Raw genomic sequence first — 24280 nt, forward strand, 5'->3', positions numbered from 1 at the left:
TTGCATTAGGTAACGCTGTGGTGGCTGTACTGCTCCAGCCGTCTACTTTGTGTTTGTTTCCCCCTGTCTGTGTTGTTTGTGTGGGCGTGGTGGCTGTCACTCCTGGCTCCCGGCTCAACCTCCACTCACCTGCTGCAATCAGCTGTGCACCCTCCCCGACTACACACCTGCTTTCCATCAAGCCATTGACAACGGCATATCAACGGAGGCGCCACAACCTTTCTCCGCCAGATCGTCAAGTAACAGTATCAGCCGTCTCCCCTCCGGTACACAGCACCGTAAGACGTAGTGTGGAGTTGCATTAGGTAACGCGAGATACGGCTGATACTTGCGCATTAGTTTCTGTTATGGATCAGTATCAACAGTCCTGCCAGTAACGTTACTATATTATCAATACTACTTTAGTTATAGCATGATATATGATTGCTAACTTTACAATGTTGTGATGTGACTGACGTTAGCTAACATTAACTGTAGCTAACGCCGGTCACTCATCAAGACAGCTGCTCTGTTCTCCACTGGTTCTCCACACACCAAAGCTTCATTTCTCTCCGATGGCCGTTATTTTTTTCTAATCCTTGGCTGCTCCTGGTCTCTTGGACGCATAGCAGGCTCATAATTATAATCATTAGCATTCGAATATATATTTTCAACCTCTTCTGTGTCAAAACTAGCATTGTGACCTATGATTGTGACCCATGTTTATTCATACGTTAGACCGGGCGCTCTCCCCCATGTTACGTCACACGCGGGAGGTCACATGCGGAGGCTTTTTTATGCGGAAGTGAAAATGTCTTACTAAAACGACGCCAGATGTCACTGTAGTGAATATTTCTGTATATTTTTTTGAAAATCTAGTGTATTCATAATTTTCCTACACATTTATTCACTGGTGTCTCTAACCTGCAAGTTGCTCTTTAAAGTACCAAAAGTATAAGAATTCATTATGAATGATTTATCTCAGAATATTATATGTTTTGATTATAATTATTGATGCATTAAAGTGTTATCAAAGATGGTAAAGGTGCAGTATACTTTGTATACTGCAGGGCAGCTTGTGAATTTACTCTCCAGGTGTAACTAAAGTTTTATTTAAGTGTTGATTATATTTCACATCATGAATGCTGCGAAGTAACTAAATATTTTTTTTAAATCTAGTGGAGTGAAGTATACAATTTACCTCTGAATTGTAGTGGGGGGTACACAGTAGCAACAAATTGAAGTAGGCCTACTCATAAAATACAAGTCACTCAAAATTATACAGTAGCCTACCTGAGTATAGTACTTACCATTTCAAGTAATACAAAACAATTAGACACATTTTAAATATTGTATGTGACAAGAAAAAACCTTTATATATACAGTCTATGGAAAAAACACACTGGGGTGTTTACATCCAGAGAGCTAGGCGGCAGCAGCCCGCAGAGGCTCAGCGCAGGGCCGCATCAGGAAGAGACCGTTGACGTTGTTGCGCCTTGCTAGATGATTGGCGAGGTAAGATGGCGGCGCCAGAGGAGCCAGAATTATCTCAGGCGCAGACTGAAAAACTCCTTCAATTTCAGGTAGACAGCTACATTTCCGCACTATCACGTCTCCATTTAAAAAACCTTATATGTTAATATGCAATCGTGAAACTGAGTCTCTGTAAATAGGGAGAACTGTGCGTGTTTGAACGCTTTTTGCCCAGTCAACTTAGCACAGCCCCCTAACGTTACTCGTCAACTTGAGTCAGAGCTAACGTTAGCAAAGCTAGCTAACATTAGCTAAGCTAGCTAACAAGTTCGCTGACTTAATGGGCCATTGGCTATAGACAGCTTAACGTGTTTCACATTTTAGTCAAATACTTACCCAACATCCTACTTTGTTAACCAACATCACTCGTGGTTTGTTTTTTATTTACATTTCTTCCCTACCGTTAACTTGGCTAACGGTGAATGTTCACTGACGCTCCCTACTAAACACTGCTGAGTTAGCATTAGCACAGCAGTCATGATGGAGCTGTCACTGAAGTTTCCCAGCGACACATCTGTTTTAGCTATTCCACATGAAGTTGTTCGTGTTATGACAATACACATGAGGAGACGTCCCACCCTCTTTAATCCATAGCTTGTTTTGCTTTTTTAAAGTCCTACATTAACAAAGAACGCCGTCAGAACTGGTCATATTTTGGGCAGCTAGCTAACCTGTAAATGATCGTCATCCTGCTTTGGTTGAACGTTTTCCTACATGTTGACGTTTATTTTGAGCTAAGATAGCTGCCCAACTAAAGAGTAGTTATTCAGCTACATGGATCATATAATTCCAGCCTAGTGTTGTGCGATTCTATATAACTTTTGTATATGAATAACTTGATACAGAAAACCAGTAGCATGTAAGCTACTGAAAGGAATCCCTGAATATCAGCAAACGTGTTTTTTTATTTTTGTATATATGTTTTTTTATTGAAGAAACATGCAATATAGAAAATGCATTTGGCTACATCATTGGGAACCACAGTTAAAGAATATAAACAACCAGGGCCGACTTATTCTTAACTACTATTTTACATCAACTGAGGAGCAGTTGCTTTTGTATTTGTTTCCCTGTTTGTTCTTCTCTTTGAAGGCATACACAATGCTAGCACATTCATAACCAAAACAAACAAATAAACCAAAAAGTAAGAGAGCAATTAACAAACTGACTAAATAAATAACAAAGCAGACATGTTTTCCTGAGCAACCTGAGGCCTTTAGAATGACTTTATTTTCTTGTCTCACAGGACCTAACTGGTCTGGAGTCCATGGACCAATGTCGTCGAACATTAGAACAGCATAATTGGAACATAGAGGTAAGAAATGCTTTTTTTCAGAGTATTAACAATTGTATTGTTATGTTTCTGTTTACATTGTATTTCTTACATATTCTGTTAACGAGGATTGCTCTCTTTGGTTAATATTTTATCCCTTCCTTATTGTTATTGAAGGATTTTATTTGTATGTGATGTTCTTAAATGTATGTGTTTCAGGCTGCAGTACAAGACAGACTTAACGAGCAGGAAGGAGTACCCAGTGTGTTTAACCCTCCGCCATCCAGACCCTTACAGGTCAATACAGCAGACCATAGAGTATATAGTTACATCGTCTCAAGGCCACAACCCAGGGTAAGTCTGCTGGGGTTTTTTTATGTTTGTGTTCTCTTTGCAAAAGGGTAAATATTTTCACCACAAAATGAAGCTGTATTTTTCTTTAAATATTCTTTACAATGGGTTAATGCTCAACACAGTGTGTTACTTTGAAGGCAGTCTTTTAACATGTTTCATGTTAGTGGGGTGTTTTTGTATTTAGTCATTTTTAATTGCATTCGAATGACACATAGCCCTCATATATTGGATTTTTTAGTTTACCTATATTCTACTTTCGGAATGTAACAGACTGCTTTGTTCTTTTCAGGGACTACTAGGATGGAGCTACTACTTGATAATGCTACCTTTCAGATTTACATATTACACACTTCTGGATATATTCAGGTAATTCAGGCACATTGATTTAAAGTTGCAGCTGGTGGATAGATCAACGTTAATAACAGCCTCAATGTTCTTTTTCTTCAAGGTTTGCCCTGCGGTTTGTCAGGCCAGATCCTCGCGGCCGTGTGACAGATCCTGTTGGCGATGTTGTGTCCTTCATTCATAGCTTTGAGGAGAAGTACGGTCAATCACACCCTGTATTTTACCAGGGAACATACAGCCAGGTGAGTCCAGAGAGCAGATGTCCGATCACGAGCACACTGTTTTCTGATCTAAATCAAGGTGAAATTGCAATATATTGAGCTTCTCTTGTTCACCTTGAAACAAACAGGCACTGAATGATGCCAAACGGGAACTTCGCTACCTATTAGTGTACCTTCACGGGGAGGATCATCAAGACACTGACCAGTTTTGCCGGTATGATCCTTATGTCCATACTTGCCTACATCCCCTTCGCGTTTGCAACTAGAATGATCAATGCACCGATTTATCCTCCACACATCAGTGCCAGCCCATATTTTCCTTGTCATATGACTATTGGTAAAATGATGACATGGCCTATATGTAGTTGTATAGCAGACTAAAAAGGCTTTGACATTTGAAGTAATTTCTTGTTGCTGTTTCATAATTTTTTAAGTTTGTTGGTACTTAATGTGCCGTCTGGTTTAGCTTATAAGTGCACTGAGCCTCTAGTATGATATCAGTATTTTTTATTTATAACCTCTGCTGTATTTTTATTGATCCATACGCATATAAAGATGAGTTCCCTTTGGCTTAAATAAATGTTTTGTTTTGTGCTGTCTGTCATTTCCTAGCTCTACACTATGTACAGAAGAGGTCGTAACCTTCCTCAACACACGTATGCTCTTTTGGGCATGCTCAACCAGCAGGCCTGAGGGCTACAGAGGTATGACAGATGCATTGTTATTCAACCCAGCATATTCTTGTGTCAGCTGTTCCTAAAAATGTAACATGTGTTGTTCTGGTCCTGAGAAATATCTTTGACATTTCACTCACACATGCAACCCTGTTTAATGTGTCCATCCCAAATGAAAGAGATTTGAGAAACTCAAATTCTGGGTTTTAAATATGGGTAAAGGGCCCTATCCTATGTTTGACATCCGGTGATTGTCCTATATTGTCAGTGTTTCCCCTAGGATGGAGTCATAGCAGCGGTGCTAAGGCACGCAGGCCACGCAAAATGTGAGCGCGGAGCGCGTGGAATTTTTTTGCGTGCAAAGTGCGCCCCGCCAATATGCTTCTATTTGTCTGCCAGCACAAGAAAGGCTCTTGAGGCTCTACAGGTGTATTTTGCTAAATCACCTTTATTGAACATACAGTAACACAAATACTACACGTCCACATAACAAACAATCAAAATAAAATGTATGCAATTTAATTATTTTAACCTGCTGAATATACATTTATTAAAATAAATAATTATGAAATATGAAAATGGACCTCCTGAAGCTTGGGAGTAGAAGCTAGGGCACCAGACACTGGCAAATAGTACATACATCACTGACACACCAATGATTCACATTGGTCTTGAGTTCTTCATTCAGACTTCTGTCATTACCCTGATACAAAATCAAAATGTGTTGTTTTAAAAATAACATTAAAATAATTGTGCGAGCTATGTGAATACATTTCCCTGTGGAATCGGTGAGACTTCCCTGAGTCATATCTTGGTGTGTCTCAGTGTCCCAGGCTTTGCGAGAGAACACCTACCCATTCCTGGCCATGATAATGCTGAAGGACCGCAAAATGACGGTGGTGGGCCGGCTCGAGGGTCTCATTCAGCCAGAGGACCTCATCAATCAGCTCAACTTCATTATGGAGGCCAACCAAACACATCTGATGTCTGAGCGCATGGAACGGTACTGGACATGAATACTTTCACACTAGATGTAACATCCCCATTTACAATGTGGAGGACTAGAGGTTACATGTGATGGTCCTGAGATCAGGATTGAAGCAAAAAAACTCCAACATTTATTGTTATTGTATTATTGAGACAGTGGTAGTAGCATTTTGTCCTTTGGTACAACATTAATATTTTCATAAGAGACAACATGTCACGAAAACAATCTTTTATACTATGAAACTTAAATACTGTTTTTACAATTCAACACAATATTCTTTCTTACATATTCTTGGTTTAATGGTACTCTGCCAGTGTATGGGTTTTTTATAAGTAAAGAGCATGCTTAAGTGGGCGGCTGTGGCTCAGTGGATAGAGTGCTGGACTCTGAATCAGGGGATAGCAAGTTCGAGTCCCACTGCAGTCAGCATGTCATTGTGTCCCTGGGTAAGACACTTCTCCCAAATTGCTCCTGTGGGGATTGTCCACTGTGCTGAATGTATGCAAGTTGCTTTGGATAAAAGCGTCTAACAAATGACATGTCATTTTTGGTTTCAGGGAGGAGAGGAACCAGACCCAGGTGCTGAGGCAGCAGCAGGATGAAGCCTACCAGGCTTCTCTCCTTGCCGACCAGGAGAAGGACCGAAAGAAAAGAGAGGAGGAGGAGCAGGTGAGGCAGGAGGAGGAGAAGGCCCAACAGAGTGTTCTGGCAGAGGAGCGGAGACAACGGGTGAGTCTTACTTTCCATTACATTTATGCTGTACATGCCCGTATTCTGTATATGTAGACCTTGACCGATTAATTCATTACTTACATTATTTATTTTGGGTTCACATTTTACATTTTTTGTTATGATTACAGACGCTGGAAGAGGAGAAGGAGAGGAAGTCAGAATGTCTTCCCCCAGAGCCGCTGGCAGATGATCCAGAAAGTGTCAAAATAGTGTTTAAGCTGCCCAACGATACACGAGTAGAGCGACGATTCCTCTTTGGGCAGTCTCTGACGGTGAGCACAGCTGTTATCAAGACCCTGTGTACCCCCTCTTAACCCTCACTGTCTTATGTTATCCAGAGATTGGACACTCCTAGTTTCTTCAAACACATTTTGTCTAAGCAATTGATAGTTAGAGCAAAGTATCTGGACTCTCCAGCTGCCCTGCCCCGGAAGAGCTCAAATCAAATATCTTTTTCTCCCACAGGTAATATACGACTTCCTCTTCTCTTTGAAAGAAAGCCCGGAGAAGTTTCAGATAATTACCAACTTCCCTCGCCGCGTCTTGCCCTGCCTTCCGACTGAAGAGCAGCCCAACCCCCCCACACTGAAGGAGGCGGGACTCAGCCGCTCTGAGGTCCTTTTTGTTCAGGACCTTACGGACGATTAATAGATGACATACCTCCTGTACAATGGAATTACATTTTCCTCCAATGCCCAACCACCTCCTCCTTTTTTTTCTTTTTACTTATTTTGTTAAATGGCCGTTATGCACAAGGATCATTGAGATAAAATCATAACCTGGAAAGATTTAACCACCCTGCATCCAGTCCATTGTCTGGTTGTGTGTACGGGGTTCCCAATAGCCTGGAAAGTCTTGAATTTTATCAAATAAATATTTCTTGAAGTCCTTCCTTGAGCTCATCTTTGTATCCGGGGGAACCAAGACATTTGTTTTCCATTGTCTGTATTAGCTACCAGTTAACTCCTGTCCTTCCTCACCGGTAACTGTTGCAGAAAAGGATTAATCTTCTACTGAAAATACTGAAGCAGTGGCAAGGCTTTGTGCACAACCAGAACTACATCCCAAATTACTTAACGTCTGGGCACCTGAGGAAGGCAGGCTGTATTAATACTTACTGACACACACAGGATGCAGCGTGGGAAGGCAGGGGTTTCTATGATGGTGTGACTGCCTTGGCTACTTTAATGTCAAAGACTTCATGTTTGATCCATGTGTACCAATTCAACATCCCTTTTGCCCTTCACTTTGCACGTTTACTCCACACTGATTTTCGAACTCTGTACTGCTCTAAATTAGGGACGGTGTTACACTGTCAGTCTATGTGGTTTGGAGAGCAAATGTACAACATCAGGGAGCAGGTGGTTGGATTTGGATATGAATTATGGGAACCCTGTTTTAAATGAGCCATGATATGTACATAAGTTAGATATTTAAAAACCCAACATTTACCTTGAATTTTGTTTTGTTTTTTAAAATCATCTGTGTCATGCAATGGCACAGATGCAAGTTGGTTACTATGTGAAAGCAGACTGTGTCAAGCTCATGAAATTTAAAAATATGTAACAAAGGCCACAGCTTTTCCATGTGGCTCTATCTAGTATAGTACGAGTCTGCCCATAGTGTGCCTGTGGTGACTCATAGATGCCTGATTTGCCTGTACCATCAAAATGGGCTCATGTAAAGATGTAATTTTCCAACTATAAATTAAAAACCTTTTAAAAATGTTGGTTTATTGACAATCTACAACACTCGCTTGTGGTAATGGTGCGTCACCTAAGCAACTCTTTACTGTGCTCTGATGAGTTGGAAGCACTCTTTAATGAAACTGTAGTTTTGATGTGTCTGATATTTTAGTAACTTGTTAGAATTTCTATTTTTAAGTTGTGCTAACCTGACAGGCGCTTGTAAAGGGAGCAGTTAGACGCAGTAGCAGAGTACAGTATATACAGTATATTACATGCAGGCTTTTGAAGAGTATTAGTATGAACTGTGGAAGATTAAAATGTACTATTATACATTTCATGACATTCAGAGGCCGCACAAAATAATATCATCCTTGGCATGTGGGCGCTGTTTTGAGGAACTACTGTATCGCAGTAAAAATTGAATTATATACAACAGTATATAATTAAATTGTTATAGCATACTCAACTGAGATTTCTTTAATAACTTACTCCAGTATGACATATTATACGAGACTAGACTTTTATGACTTTAAAAGTATGACTCATGTTATTGTGATGCATAATATACATGATTTTGCGTTTATGACCTGCTTCACTGACATGAATCTGACATACACTGCCTTTTTTTTTCTGACATTCAATTTTTTTAGGGTCTTTACTATGTTGTTTTTCAAAAATATTTTTTTACGACTTCTGTCGTGATATTAAATACTAACTCATTTTTTACTGATAAATGTCACCTACTGTACCATTTCCTTTAAAAAAAATATGTTGACGACATACTATAGGAATGTTTTTTTGAAAAATATATATTTTTTCGAGAACTATACTATGTTGTTTTATCTGATATTATTTTGAGAACTATACTGTCGTTTATTTTGACATACTAGAATATGCTATGTATTGTTTTTTACGCCATATATACTATGTACTTTTTTCTGATATTTTTTCGACATAATATACTATGTCGTTTTTTTCTGATATTTTTTGGACATACTGCATGTATCTAAGTCGTTTTTTTCGATATTATATACTGTCGTTTTAAAAAATAATTTTTGACATACATTATTTCTTTTTTTAAACATTTGTTTTGACAATAGTATAAAGGTATAATTATACATTAATTGGCAGGTTTAAATGAATACATAATATGGTTTAAACATGTAGATTTTTCTGATATTTTTTCGACACACTATACTATACCATTTTTTTACGACATGCTATATATTAACATGTTGAAATGCTATTCTATAATATATTTTTCTGATACTTTCATAGAGAATGATTCATAATCATTCCTATAATTTCAATAGGGCCTTTCGACCCAGACTTTGTCAGTGCCCAGATTCTAATAACACAAACACGATATTAGTATACATCATACATTTATTAGTGAACAACCCTTTCAAATCAGCCACAACAATAAAAAAAAAATATGATTGCACTACTTGGTAAAGCATAACTAGCAACTTTCATTTAAAAAAAGTACAAATCTTAAAAATTTCAAACAGTATACAGATGTATATATATATAATACACTAACTAGTTATGTTAAATGCTACAAACAATATGATTCCAATGGAATGAAAAATTATAACATTAATAAGAACCATTTCCTATATATAATATATATTAGTTGTCCCCCCCCACCCCCCAATACAAACATGGAAAAAAATGAGGTAACTGTAAATGTGCAAGTACCAAAGCAAAACATCTGCCTAACACAGAACACATGCCCCTGGCTCTGTTGGCGGGTGGGTAGTCTGGTGTTCAGGCAAAGGACCCCTAGAGGCCAGGGAGAGAAGAACAGTAAACCACTATCCCACCACAGCAAAAGTCATTGGTAAACATAAAATGGCATCTACGGAGCAATCAATCACAAATCCTAAATCAACTTTAGCTGCTTATTGGAACACATCTTTGCACCACACAAGCTGTGAGCTTATTCAATAACTCTTATTAACAGAAAGACTACAAGACTCTATTCTCAGTCGTCACCAAGTTACCTAGGCCTTAATGGGAGGTTCTCTTTTCATTTAAAAGGGTAGCTGGATATCGTCAATTAAGTGCTAACATTACCATGAGTTAAGGTATCTATATGTGAACAATACATTTTAGGATATTGATACACTGAGAGCAAGAGCCTGATAGGCAGTAACCGTACTACACTGAAATAAGTATGACAACAATTTATTCTTTTTTTTTTTTTTAAATCCCTTAAACTATATTGATTTTCACTAACATTGTTTAGGGGTATTAGTATAACATGCTTTAAGAATACATGGGATCCATGACACACTATTGCATTCACGCAGGTGAGTTTTCATACCTAAAAGCAGAACATCTAGCACCTTTTCACTATGGCTTTTGATAAACTACAGTAGTTTCAGAGCATGTCATCTTCAGTCATTAGGGCAATAACAGTAACACAAGGTATGGAAGAATTTCTGGATTCAAGACCAGTTTTTTTTTCTTCTATAAAATGAAGCGCAATAAAATCTTGTAGTCATTCAGTTCTATTACAAATGTGTGCAGTACAATGCATGGCAGTTATCAGCTGAGCGTTAAGATCCAAACCCCCAGAACCCAAAGCCAACTAGAGCTAAAAATCAGCTGGGATCCCGTTGACAAGCATGCATATTGTGCACCGTTAAATAGGTCCCCACCAGATTTTGCAAATATCCTCCGCTATAACACATTTGTTATACTTTTTTTAAGTCATGCAAAACACCTCTGAAGTAGATTTGGGAGTGAATTAGGTAGGATAGTGTGCACAGCGGGCACGTTAACAAATGGGTTCACAACCGCTATGTTTAACATATGGTTTGAGTAACAAAAGTCAAACTGTTTTGAATAATACACTTGTAATGAGTTGCAGTGTACATTGCGTGTTTTCAGTTAATATTAATAACATATTTACTGATTTTTTTTCGCATGCCTGTCTTTAAATGATGTAATATCTACTATTTTCCGACAAAACAGAATATTATAATTGATTACATTAAATTATTTGTAGTCTGAGGAAGGGGACCACACTAAATTCAGATATACCCTTTTCATGGCATCCTTTTCATTTGAAATGGACTGTTCTCCTTTATTTTTTATATACCGAGAGGCCCTGAGAGTTTTTTTTTTTAAACTTACAATATATGCCAGCAAATAGATATGTACACATAGGTTAATTCTCAAAGCTGTGGGTTTAACTCATTAAATGGCTTCTTTTTTTTTCTCTTGAAGGTGGCACACACGTCAAAGACTCACATTCAATTTGGAAACATAAGTAAAGAAAAAGGCAAGATCCCTTTACACATAAAAGCAAAAGGTTACAACCACCTGTTAGTGCTTACTGGGGCAGTTAAGAGACAAAGAGTGAATCCAAAGCAAAAGTCCATTCGCTGCTCTTTTCCCTCCCACCCCAAACGTTTCCTGTTTTTTTTAAAGTGTGAACACAAGCAGGGAACTAGAAGTCTAACAGTGTTTCTACACTACTAAACACTCCCGCTTTGTCCTTTTCAACCCTGTGGGGTGCACAGTTGGCGTAACGTGGAGTGTCACCAGTGACTTCTACAAGGGTTTTCAACATTCTTCTGTCTTCAAACGTTTATCTAAAAGCATTCACACTGAAGCTATACATACAGTTGCTCTTTTACAACACCATCACCATGGCCTTAGATAATGACCTGACCAAGTTATAACACATACATTACACAGACATGTTAGTGCTCCAACTCTTTCCTTCAATGTTTTTTCTCCAGAAGAAAAAAACAATAAATAAACCTTTTTTTTTTTTTAAACGGCATACTTTTAAAACAAGTGGAAATGACAAAGTATTTTCAGGATTAGTAATAGGTTTGTGCTTGTCAAGGTCATAAGAAGGCAGATCTGAAATCTTGAACAGTAGGCTATAGCTGTGTATTGGATTTGGCTCACAAACAATGAAATAAAAAGCCCGGTCTTCCTAAAGGGGAAGAAAGTTCATTTGATACTCGCCACTCACTGCACATATTGCTTTCTGCACAGGCCTCCAGAGTTTTATGGCATCAGCAAAGCCTTCGGACTCCCATCCTTACTCGCAGTCAGGGTGGTACCACATGCTAGTCTTCCCTCATGGCGCTTTCTGAATAAGCAAGCAGTTCTTTTAGTATGCTTCTTTGTTTCGTCTTTTTCTTAAAATTAGACAATTTTGGTGGCAATGCTTGATTAAAATATTGCTAGTCTGAATCAACAGTTCATGCAAATCCTAGCATGCTGCCCTGTATCCAGTGGTTACACAATGCATTGGCTCTGTGAACAGGACAAACATACACACGCACACTATATGTACACACGCATTCACACTTGCCAGAGGAACAATGCTGACGTGGAGGGTGGATGTAGCACTTGTGCAGTTATGCCGGATGACCTCAAAAAGACGCAGCCCATTAATCTTGACTGCTTTGTACAGATCTGTGTTCCAGGGTGGAAAATCTGGGCTAGAAGAGACCCCACAGTTGCATGTCCCATCACTTGCGGTCCATAACGCCAGGCTTAACAGAATCTGCATTTCACCACAGCAAGTCACACTTTCACAAAATAATTGGCAAATCTAAAACAAATAAGGGGTATAACTGTTGAAATGATCAATACATTATTGCAGAACATACATTATTAACAAGTCACTTTGCCCAACACCTACACAAACATGCATCTATGATGGTCAGGCGTCGCCTCCAGACACAGATACCCATGTTGAAGTGTTTTCTATTATTTTTCTGCTAATTGCACAAGGTGTCCAGCCTATCATCCTCCGGGCTCCCGACTCACCTCTTCCAATGCTAGGACTTCCAACTTTCCATGAACACCACAACCAAATCCACTAAATAATAATGAAACCCTGTAAACAAAAGCAGCAAATAATGCATTGTAGGGGGGAATCTTTGGAATCTGCGACGAGGGGGCAGAGAAAGAACTGGCTGGCGATCCCAGAACTCTGGCTATAGGCTGCGATAGGCAGTGGGTTTCATGAGACTCGGACGATGAAGCACAGAAGAGGTACAACAGGCTCCAGAAGAAAATCCTGGATTGCTTATTATTTAGGAAGGGACATGAGTCGTGGGTTGGTAAGCTATATTTACTGGAGGACGCAGGGTAGGTGGAAGGTGTCCCCAGTTCTGGGACAGACTCTGGTGTGTGCAGCTTTCCAGTTCAGCACTCTGAGACAGTTCTCACTCCGCCTCCCGGTGGACGTCCGAGGCATCGGCTCGACAGATAGGACAAGTGCGATTGGTCTGGAAGGGAAGTGGAGAGCAGAAAGAGGTTCGAGCACAGCGGGCCAAAAACAGTCATACAAAATGATGGCAACACTTTGGAATGGACTTACCTTTAACCATTTATCCACACACTTTGCGTGGAATTCGTGGTTACAAGGTAATACCCGAAGTAGCTGCCTACACTCAAAGTCACTAAAGCACACAACACACCTGAGGAGAGATAAAGGATTGGGTTACCAGGATATAAATATAATGAGTGAGTATAAGTTGATTGATGAATTGAAAGGTGAGGAAAAGGCTTACAGCGTTTGCTCAGATAGATGATTCTCTGAGTTGAATCTGTAGGACGGAAGTTGCTCTATATCAGCTTTAGTGAGTCCGCGCGGTTTCGCTTCACCCAACCGCTCCGCCAGATTCAGTAATGCCTAGAGAGAGAAAGGCAGAAAGAGACAGAAGTTACATTTGAGACTGCCTGATTACAATTAAAGAATAACCCCAAGTCGTCCAAAATACAAAGAGATGAAGGAAGGATTTGTCCTCAAATTCAACCAGAACATATTTTCCTCGAGGAGAAGGCATCACTACAGTTGAGTTGTCGGGAGAACACTTAATTGCTTGTCACAAAGCAATAAATGATTGTTAATGTTTTTACGTTTTCTTATTGATACTCTTTTGCTATGCAAGTCTTTGACTATTTCAACGTGTTGTATCTATCCAATTTGCTTTTCCACAAACCATAACACTCGCCTCATAGTTTTCCATCTCAACATCGTCCACATCCAGGTCTAGACTGATGGCTGGGCCCACTGCTGTTGGAGGCACAGGAAGCATTGACCTGAGCAGAAACATTAACACAATCTCAGCAACCTTCCATCGTTACTCTATTCATTTATCAAAAGCCAGAACTCCACTGCAGTGTTGATACAACCAGTGGAATAGTCATTTGTTTGGAGGAGGAACTTAGAAGAAGTAAGATGTATAGTGCCATACATCATAAAGTGGGTGATTTTGCTGCAGGTACTCACAGGAAGTAAGGGAGGAAGCCTGGGTAGTAAGATGGAGGGGGAGGAGGAGGGGGGATGGGTTGTTGCAGCCGGTATCTCTGTCCACTCACTCTCCGGGGCAGCAGGTGGGGGTATGGCTGAGGAGAAACACACAGAGACAGAGTCATGTCTTAGGAAGTCTGTGATTAAAGAGGACTTGGTAATCCTAAAATAAAGCAAGTCTCAGGAGAGTCTGACAGCACTAGAAAGGTTTTGGGGAATAAGGAAAAGCTGAAAAAAAGATTTTTATTTTGGAAATATGACTTTTCTTAAGCGGTCAGACTTAACAGATATGATATGATAATTACTTCTTTGATTGGCTACACTTAAAGTGAACTTAAGAACAAGATAAGGGGGTCCATATTTTGGATTTAACTAATGTGTTTTGTTTGTGATTATCACCAGATTTGTTTTTCTTTGTTTCCAAATTCATTAATTATATTCATAAGCCAAAAATAAATGTTGACCTGTCAGGAAAAGCCCAAATGGAACTGATAACAACACTGATCAGTACAAGCAGTTAGTGCTGTGCAATACAGTTATTCATGTTATCGGCTTGACCTGTAATAAGGCTCTATTTTAAGTTCTACTCATATTTGAACCCCCTGCTAAGAGGGGTTTCTGCAGGATTCAAGTTTAAGACCCTTTTCCATGTATCATAGAGTAAACTGAATGCTTGTTTCACAGTTATACTGGCAAAAAAGGATGGAAAAACCACAAAGTAAGAATGATTTATTATTGCTTCACTTTTCTTTCAGTACCAAATCATTCCTATTGATATCATGAATGACATCCATTGCTGTTCCTCTGGCCCTGTGGCGGTCAACCCCAGACTGATGTAGCTTTGTAACATGTTTTCATTTCACTGAAGTGTCAGGGTCAGTGCTGTCACTTGTTCCTCGACTGCTTTCTGGACTGTAGACAATTCCAATTTCCCTTTTATTTCTAAAATAATATATATATATTTTTTTTAATTATTATTGTTTTTTAAATGAGGGTAGTTGGATTAGTGCATTTTTTTTATAGAAGTGTCCCCGTGTGCTGCAGCGCCTCCAGCTGTGAGTGTGTTGATCTGAACAGGTGTGATGCAGGTAAAGCTAAAAATAAGTTCTAAGTGCACCGTCAATATCCCAGGGGACATAAAGGTCTGAAAATGTCTCACCACTCCAAAGGGAAGCTCCTGATGCAGAGGCTCTTGAGGAAGATACTGTAGGGGCAGAGAGGGAGGCAACGCTGGTGGGTGGTGTGAGGGAGGGTAGGAGAAGGTCCTTAATGGGTGCTGGTCCCCTCTTAGGTCAACTTCATTGTCTACCCTCTGTAGAGGCTAAGAGGAGAGAGAGATGGTCAGACCCGACATGGATGTATTTACATTCTACATCCTGTGTTCTCATTATGAACATGTGAGTGCTGAGGACTACTCACCATGCGTGGGTGCTGAGGCTGTAAAGGGACAAACTGGCTCAAAGGAGTAAGGTGCGGCGGCTGATGGGAGGGTACAGATGGGGTTGGGTGCAATACAAAATGTTCGCTGGAGATCAGGGGTGGATAGGTTTGATAAGACACGGGCATATGCTGCATGGTACATGCCTGTATGAGCTGAGGAGGGAGAGAAAAAACACAAAAGTGGAAATACATTTAAGTAAGTCAATTTCTTCTTCTTTTTGTGTCAACAAGCAACACTTTGAAGCAGCATCTGCATAACCAAAGCAAGTGTGCTTTATATATATTTACAGGTAGTTATAATGGTCACATATTGTAAGCGTGTAGTGAACAGAAGCGATGTGACACATAAAACCACAGCACTGGCACCACACTAATAATTATTGTGAAGACTGTTTGTCCACACATAAACTAAACTAACCACAGATTTGATGTTTCTAATACAAAGGGCTGAAAACCAAGACTAAAGCACAAATCCTGCACAATGACAGCAGCAGCCTATTTGTTAGTCATGAAGGTGACAGATTGCATGGCTGGTATGGTGTGCTACATGAATGCCACTGACATTTGGGCTCTTCCTTTTCAAACTCACAGGAGGAGGAAGGCAGCAGAGCAGAGAGAGCTGTCCGCTGAACATTACCGAGCATGCTGGGAGCTGCTGAGTGTTGCACCCTGGAAGGGGCTGCCCGGTGTGGATGGGAAATCCATGGGTCGTCACCGTCGTAACAGTGTATGAAATTGGAACGGATCCCTGGTGCATCTTTTGAGAAAGAAAAATGGAGGGAGAGAAGGGGTGACTCCACAGTCTGCCTGAACCAGAAGCCGGACTGCAAACAAAATGTCATTGCATAACACAGTGAAGGTCTCCTCCTCTCAAAAACAACAGACCCGGTGATTAACACACTTAATAAAGATGTTTTACATTCAAAACATATCAGTGTTTCTCCAACGCTAATAAATGTTTGCTTGGATTCTTTCACTGATGACTAATGACCTTATCATCCAATGTCTAATATCCGGGTAAAATATGTAGTTTAAATAACCACAGTCTAAAAAATGTATCATAAAACTGTTAAGCTAACATAGATATGTTGCTATTACAGGAGACCAAATGAAATGCACTATTAACTTCATTCAAATGACAGATTCCTCTAGGTTTGTGGGGACTTGGAAACATTGTGGACAACGTAACTGAACAAATCAACAACATATATAAACAAAGATCTCAATGTTTATACTTTTAAATACAGAGATGTTCCATATAGAACATTTGTATGTACACCAAAGTAAGGAATATGCTTGGTCAGACAGAAACGTTGTAAGATCTTAAGCTATCAGGTTGTTTTCTCCGGTTACCTGGTCATGTAGGTCCACCATGATGGGGCTCTGCTGGGGCAGGTGGGCAGCAGGGTGAAGCATGCGTGGAGGTGTGCTGGTGTGGCTGTATTGTCTGGACTCATCTAAAGGAACCTGTTGGTGATGTTGGGAGAAAAGCAGATGATGGAAGTTCTCATCATGGACCAGAGAAGTGTGCAATATAGGCCTGTCTCGTCTCCCCCACTGGCGTCTCACTGGTGGGCTGAAAGGAAACACAGCACCAGATTAATGATGGTTACCGATAGTTCAATACACTATCCCAACTGACCTGTTCAATATCTCACAGTTGCAAAAGTCTTGGAGCACGACTGTGTTTACACAGACAATTGACATTGTAAGCTATCTGTTTAAAAAAAAGAAACGACACTCAATGTGCAACCTCATCAGATTAACAATACTTGTTAAGTGGTATAGTGATTTTTATTTTAATGACTAAAATGTATTAATCAAAATGTGCCGTAGAGATGAACTATTTTAAAAAGTATTTGTAAAACAACAAGTTTACATATCAAGATCGATTAAGTTGAATATTTCTAAATGAATGGCATAAGAGTGCATCAATGTTAGTTAGTTGAAGCACATGTCACTAAATACTAATTTACACTAATACTAACACATTTTAGGGACACAAGCATGTTGAGTTTTTAATGGTTTTGTTGGACATTGGTTCAGGTTTATGGTGCTCCATTCATCCGGCTTAGAATAGAGTCAGTGTGTAGTTTTGCTTGATATATGTGATGTAGCAATACACTGTTTATTTACTATTCATTTACATTCAGAAAAAAAGGCTGCATTTAGGTCCTATGCCTTTGAGTAAGGCATACACATAACGCTGATATCTGGTTCATCTTGAAAGGATCTTATTTTATTTTTATAATACTCTTAAGTTATATAAAACGCAATCAAAATGTCTATTTTTGAAAATGTTTTTACCTTCTCCGGAGATGCACGGGGGCACTGCAGGGCTCTCCAAGGAACCTCCTGGGGTTTAAGGGGGCTGTTGGTGGCAGCCTATTTACTGCTATTTCCCATGGTCGCATTGGTGACGTCGTGCAGACGAGTCACGCTCTGGGAAAGCAAACTGTACAGTGGAGGCACTTGAATGTTGCCTCTGATTGTCTTAACCCTGCAAAAACAAATCAATTGACAAAATCAAACCCTGCTTTTTATGCCTTTTTCCATTCTTTATCCATCTACTGAGAACAAAGTATGGTCATTAGGGGAAGTCATTAAGGGTCAAAACATTGGCTAGTTTTACTTTTTCCAACAAGAATTAACAGCCATCAAGTGAAATACAAGTGTACAGTCACATTTCAAACATTATTTATACGAGAAATCACAAATCTTTTCTGATCTGCGTTACACCACAGACCCCATTGGGATTAGAAATGATTATGTAAAACTGAGGTTTACAACTATGCTAATAATGTAGATTGTCAAATAATGTTAAGTTAAATTAGGTCATTTATATGAGGAACATTAATACGTATATTAACAACTCCTCTACTCTGCAGATTAGGTTAAAACTCAAACAATCCAACTTCAAGTCAACTGTGATGCAAATCCTCCAAACTAGGAATTCGAGAAATATTTCTAAATTATGAGATTATTTTGTATTTATTGGTTTTGTTAAAGGAATTGTTTATTATACAATTGTATTATAAAATGGCCTACATTTAAATCTGCTGTACAACATTGTACATTTGTTTTATCTCATTCTATCATACATATATCTTGTTTAATTATTTCCACATTTGACATTATTGTCACGTACACTATTTTAAGTATGCTGTAAGATTGTGGGAGAAACCGAGAAACCTGGAACCTTAGATTTGTGTTTTTGCCAACAACCCCGCGTTAGTGCATTTGACAATAAATCCTTTGGATCTTGTAATTGGCTACAAATATAGATTATTATACTTTTTATAATATTTAATTCCACTGCCTTTACTTTCTTGGAATCTCACATTTGATTTGCCTCCAATGATGGTTGTTTTTAAGAGTTAAAATTCGCACATTACTACACTATAAATACAATTGAAAGGGTTCGTGCATGTGCGTTTCAGTGTTTTTAGAAATAATAAGACAAAGAGCAGTATGATATCAGCCACAGGTGTCTAATTTGACTGAAGAACTAGTGACCAAATTCATGTTATCTTTAATAATAAAAGAATGTCCCACTCATACGTACGGCAGTTCAGTTAAACAGATTATATATTATATTTCAGGGTATTACAAACACTTTACATGTGTTGACTTAAACCAAATAGAAAATAATTTAGTACAGAAGGCTCAGTGTAATTAATGCGGTATATTCAGCGACAGAATAAATGGGGGTCGCTGTAGCCTGCCTGAACAAAAACATGGAAAGCCATGTGCTCAAAAGACAAAGCAACAACAAAAGACGAGGAAGGCAAGCGGGACCGCTAGCAGCCATGCAATCAAGTTTCACTGGTTTTTACGGATATTATGCATGAACCCGCACACAACACTGCATAACAATGAAAAACATCAGCACTCTGGCATCCGCTGGTTCTTCATTATCGGGGCTTATTCGACGTCCCCTGTTGAAGGAGAGCAGCTAACTTTAGCCAAGCTAGGCTAACGCTTTGTCCCGACATGGCAGGGCACACCAGCTGCAGGTCACTAGCTAAGTTGTATGACATCTGCTCAACTAACCCTGCATATTCTTCCAATGTGACACCGGACATAAATCAGCATTGTATTGACAGGTTTAACTATGCCAGTTGGCCAACAATAGAGACCACATCTTACTTTCTTAGCTTAGTTTGCTTGCTCGGAGAGAAGAGGGGATGGCAGGTGCTTCAGCCTCCGATATGTCGTGTCCCATTAAGTTATCCTTGCACGATAACCGATAACCATCACCGGTAGAAACCAACATAACCTGAATATAAATCCACTGTTGTTTTGTGTCGGACGGAGCTGCGAGTAGCTTGCTAACGCCTGTCAGCTAACACTCCAACTGCTGCATAGGTTAACCGTTACTTTTCAAAAAAATGAAATATGCCCTGTGTGTCAACGGCAGCGTTTACCCGAGCAGAAAATACCGTTAACCGTTAGAGAAAAAGGTAACGTTAGCAACACAACGACAGGAAACATTCCTTGGCGCGTGTATGTTCCTTGAAATGCATTGTTATGACGAAACCACGCCCCCTTGTGTAACTGACCAATCAGCGCGCAGCATATACAGACAGCGGACATCCAGACCAGCGCTGATCCAGTCTATGATCCAGACAGTCTTAGCTAAACGTATAAAAACAAACAGTTCCTGTTGTTACTTACAATTAAATGTTAGTAACTTTGTATTGGCAGGACCACAAGGACATACAGTATTTCAAAAGCTTTGTACACGACATTTGACCTCTATACATGAATATACACTTAGAATGTACTGTTAATAAACATTTTGAGAAAAAGCAAGAATAACATGAATTACACAATTTATTTAAAAATAAATAGTAATACATTGAAAAAGTTAAGGTGAGTTATTGATTATTGTGCAGAATAAACGCTCTCTGAGAGGTTGCAGGGTTAACAAACACTTTTGCAAAACTGTTTAATCTTAATATCCCTAATCCTAACAGTAAACCCAATGCCAGGCCGAAAACATATTGGGACCTTCCATATTTTCTTCTATTCTTAGCTTTAAAAATATTTTATCTGTTGGGTGCTTGTACTTTATTTCCATGCATCAATGCATCTTTATAGAATACATTATTAATATTGCAGTTCCACCCCAACACATATACATCAAAGTACTGCTTGCATTTGAATGCATTAGTTGCTAATAATCATCCTTTAATAATGCATAATGAGTAGGAATTATGATACTTCAATTCAATCTTGTACATAAGAATCTTACTGTATGTACATTTGCTTAATTTATTTTAAATGCAGAACTTAATTTTGTTTTGTGATTGTCTATACCATAATTAAATACGTATTCCTCAACTGACAATCACTATGATTACACAATATCCGGAAAGGATTCAATGGTTAAAGTTATTTTTTAAATAAGAAGCATGGAAATGTTTAACCAATTGAGCATCACTGACAGTAAAAGTTTCAGATTAAAGCATATCTCTTGTGCCAACCTGCACTTCTAAAACAGTCAGTTTAAGCTAACATGGCATTATAATGCTTTAGCTAACTATACACTAGAGCAGAGGTGCCCAGTACGTCGACCGCGGTCGACCGGTCGACCGCGGGGGCAATGCTGGTAGATCGCGAGTCATTCATAAATAAAAAAAAATCCAGCTCCGTTAAAATAGACAAAACAGGTTTTGATCCCTCCTCCCTTGGCCTCCCTGCCACTTAATTCAGGAGTTGACTTGATTGACAGAAAAAGCGACCTATTGCTTTCCAGTCTGTTAACCCAGAATGCAAAGCGATACAAAATCAGTCAAGTGCCGGGAGAGACAAACAACAAAATGAGTGCGGGAACGAGCAAAAAGCTAAAGACATACCACTTCCACACAGAATGGGAGGGAGAATCTTTTTTGTGATGTCACATTCAAAGGTTATTTGCCTTATTTGTAAAGCAAGCGTCGCTCTGCCAAAGAAAGGTAACGTGGAGAGGCATTATCGGAGTGTTCACAAGGCATATGACAGCGACTTCCCTCCGAGTAGCGAGTTGAGAAAGAGAGAGGTCATGTATTATTGCTACACAAACATTATCTCTTAGTCTTAGTGTCGCCAACTCGTTTCTAACATGCAAAAAGACAAACAAATGCGTCTATGGTCGGTATATTTTCTATCTTTCAAATCCAGAAGAGATCTCTCTCTCCCCCGTCAATTTGCAAGGGGGCGGGGCAGTTTACACACACGCATCTGCTACATGCAGCAACACACGGAGGAGATGGTGGAGAGAAGCGCTCCAAGGTGTGGTTACATGTTACCCGTCTTGAGGTGGACAATGCTCGTCACCAAAAGAGTTTAGCATGTAAGGGCGGTAACACGAGCAATTTGTCTAAACATTTAGCAAAAGTGCACCACATTCAGACGGAGGAATGCACCGGGTTCGACTGTCTTTCTAGTAGCTCTGTGGCCCCATCCACGAGTAACGTTTCCACGTCAGGTGTTATGTATGCTAGCAGCAACACACGGAGTTAACTACATTATACAAACATAGGTTAATGATTAGAGGTAACTGAGTTATTTATTTTGTTAGAGTTTCAGCTATTCTGTTTCCAGTTCTGTCATAAGATTATTTAATAAGATTTGTTAAAACATTGTTGTTTCTTTTGATGTGAAATATTATTTATTTAATTCAAATAAAAAGCAATGTTAATTTTGTTCACAATTTGTTAAGTTAATTTAATAATATATGTATTTTTGAATCAAGTATTCATCTTTATTGTCTTCATTGTTAGTTTCCACATGCCTAAAACAACCTCAAACTAAATCTAAAAGTTGATGGCTAAATAAGAGCGTTTGAGAAATTGTGCAAGGCACACAGTAGTAGTCCGAATAGTCGATTAATCGTTTCATTAATCTATAGATTAATCGATAATCAAATTAGTCGTTTGTTGCAGCCCTATTGTAGTTATCCCATGTAAAAATAAAACGTGTTATTCAGCAACCCTTGCAATTCGGGATTTTATTTTTGGTTGGTAGACCTCGGTTAGCTGGTCATTTCAAAAGTAGCTCACCAGCCAAAAAAGTGTGGGCACCCCTGCACTAGAGTGTCTTTTGTAAAAAATAAAAAGCTGCCGACAGTCTGTTGTGATTCTCACTGGAGGCCACAGTGTCCTACTGTAAACCAGACTGTTATATAATGTTGCACTTGCATGTTTAAGTGAGAACCCTCCGTCCGCTATTGAACGACATTTTTCAGCTGGGATTTTTTAGGGCAGCGAATGGAGCTGCAAAGACTAAATGTGATGCTGCACATGATGCATATCAAGCTTTATAAGGCCTTACAAGCTAACCTATCAGGCCTACTTTGTCCAGTAAGAGTTAATAAAAATGTCCTCGTCTGTTTTGAGTGCTCTAGCGCATTAGTCTTTTGAATGCATACAGCAGAGTGTACCAAAAGAAGAGCTGTGTACGGAGAGCAGCAGTGGTGTGCAACATCATAGGCTAAATGTAAACATTACAACATAGCACTCGGTAGCAGCAAAACAAGGAGGGGCTGGAGGTTGAGTAGGATGACAGCCATAATAACCCGTCTAACCATCTCCCGTAAACACGCACCGTAAATCTCCAAAATTCAACCCAGACAAAGCGATAACAAGAGGAGACTTGTAGTTACCTGATTGTTAATATGCAAACATCTGATCATTGACATTTCCCTCGTAATGTTCACATCTCGTTAGGCTAAGTGCGGCATCCTACGGTCAGCTGTTCCCGTGTGGAACATTCCGTGGATTTCACCACTGCTGTCAAAAAGGTGCTAAACACTAGACTGTCGTATTATCCCCGCGGTCTGTCTGTATGTTGTGCGGGTTTATGGGTTTGCAACCCCCGTGATTAATTCCGTAATCGCCATTTTGGGGTTTTGGAAACGGTAATCCGGCCCAACGGTGGCTTTGAGTTTCTGCAGTTCCCTGTTACACCCCCATTTTTCCGTATTTGCAGAGCAGAGAGCACACGCCATGCTGCCATTTTTACCGTAATGGACAGAAATATGTGTCAGTCTGACTCGAAAGTTCAGGGTCGCCTGTTAAAAGGATTTATTTGTATTTTGGGAGTGGAAAGGAGAGAAAAAAGTATCCATAAGTACTAAGGCTGAATTAACCAACTCATTATGCAGAATGGCCCCTTCCCTTTATAAAAATGTACTTCTATAATGGTCAAATATATATCCAACCTTTGTTATTGGCTTATTGTTATATTTTACGGACTATCTCTGGACCTTGCCTATTTCTTTTTATACCTAATAAACTCTTGTAAAAATATAAACAGTTTTCCTACTGTATTGGAACGTTTACCTCATCATGCATCAACTGTTTATCATCTGTTTTTTAATCTGCAACGCAACTAAGAGTAGAGGTCAGATAAATATAATGGGGTCAAAATAACTAATTATTTCCCCCAGGGTTTTAGTGGAGGAATAAAGGAGCAGCAGAGGTCGGAGAATCAGGCTACTCAGACATTGTACTTGTGTGAAAGTAGAAGTAAGTGAAGGAATACTCAGTTACAAGTAAAAAAAAGTCCTTCTACCAAAATGTTCCTCAAGTAAAAGTATTAATATCAAAACATAGGCCTACTTAAAGGTTCCATGTCATGGCCATTTCTATTGATCATAATTCTTGTTGAGGTCTACTAGAATAGATTTATATTGTGCAATTTTCCAAAATCACATTGGTTTCTCATACAGCATCTCTGTATAGTATGTGTATTCACTCTGTCCTAAACGGCT

At 39.3% G+C, this 24280-nt stretch overlaps 2 protein-coding genes across 13 annotated transcripts; one reads left to right on the forward strand and one right to left on the reverse strand.

Annotated features, from left to right (window-relative positions):
• The first annotated feature begins 240 nt into the window (after positions 1-240).
• Positions 241-6988, forward strand: faf2 (Fas associated factor family member 2). 2 transcript variants are annotated; one of them, XM_079670676.1, is made up of 11 exons: positions 241-305; positions 2759-2827; positions 3005-3139; positions 3429-3505; positions 3588-3726; positions 3834-3919; positions 4318-4409; positions 5205-5382; positions 5925-6096; positions 6228-6371; positions 6565-6988. In XM_079670676.1, exons 2-11 carry the CDS (start codon positions 2780-2782, stop codon positions 6745-6747), a joined length of 1254 nt encoding a protein of 417 aa, XP_079526802.1. In that variant the 5' UTR covers positions 241-305; positions 2759-2779; the 3' UTR covers positions 6748-6988. The 2 variants fall into 2 exon arrangements, with proteins under 2 accessions (XP_079526802.1, XP_079526801.1); XM_079670675.1 differs by lacking the exon at positions 241-305 and adding an exon at positions 1373-1562.
• A 2167-nt stretch (positions 6989-9155) lies between these two features.
• rnf44 (ring finger protein 44) lies at positions 9156-23530 on the reverse strand. 11 transcript variants are annotated; one of them, XR_013806245.1, is made up of 13 exons: positions 19672-20073; positions 17830-18022; positions 16876-17098; positions 16112-16279; positions 15502-15675; positions 15242-15403; positions 14062-14177; positions 13772-13871; positions 13340-13461; positions 13147-13246; positions 12130-13054; positions 11785-11904; positions 9156-9572 (listed from the first exon to the last, which is right to left on the reverse strand). XR_013806245.1 is itself a non-coding variant. In XM_079670364.1 (12 exons), exons 3-12 carry the CDS (start codon positions 17934-17936, stop codon positions 12992-12994), a joined length of 1335 nt encoding a protein of 444 aa, XP_079526490.1. In that variant the 5' UTR covers positions 17937-18022; positions 20085-20160; positions 23171-23530; the 3' UTR covers positions 9156-12991. The 11 variants fall into 11 exon arrangements, 7 of the variants coding, with proteins under 7 accessions (XP_079526490.1, XP_079526491.1, XP_079526493.1 ...); XR_013806244.1 differs by lacking the exon at positions 11785-11904 and having other exon boundaries at positions 12902-13054; positions 19672-20074; XR_013806246.1 differs by having other exon boundaries at positions 9156-11904.
• Positions 23531-24280: the final 750 nt, after the last annotated feature.

This window comes from Notothenia rossii (assembly GCF_949606895.1).
Source record: "Notothenia rossii genome assembly, chromosome: 3".
Taxonomy (NCBI): domain Eukaryota; kingdom Metazoa; phylum Chordata; class Actinopteri; order Perciformes; family Nototheniidae; genus Notothenia; species Notothenia rossii.

Bases quoted from the DNA above. Each gene is read 5' to 3' on its own strand.
- faf2 (XM_079670675.1), top strand. From the start codon at position 1,500: ATGGCGGCGCCAGAGGAGCCAGAATTATCTCAGGCGCAGACTGAAAAA. The intron at 3,506-3,587 runs GTAATTCAGGCA...TTTTTCTTCAAG, and splicing joins ACACTTCTGGATATATTCAG to GTTTGCCCTGCGGTTTGTCA. The intron at 4,410-5,204 runs GTATGACAGATG...GGTGTGTCTCAG, and splicing joins CAGGCCTGAGGGCTACAGAG to TGTCCCAGGCTTTGCGAGAG.
- rnf44 (XM_079670365.1), bottom strand. From the start codon at position 17,936: ATGCGACCATGGGAAATAGCAGTAAATAGGCTGCCACCAACAGCCCCC. The intron at 16,280-16,875 runs GTAACCGGAGAA...CTTTCTCAAAAG, and splicing joins TGGTGGACCTACATGACCAG to ATGCACCAGGGATCCGTTCC. The intron at 15,404-15,501 runs GTGAGTAGTCCT...CTCTCCTCTTAG, and splicing joins AGCCTCAGCACCCACGCATG to CCTCTACAGAGGGTAGACAA.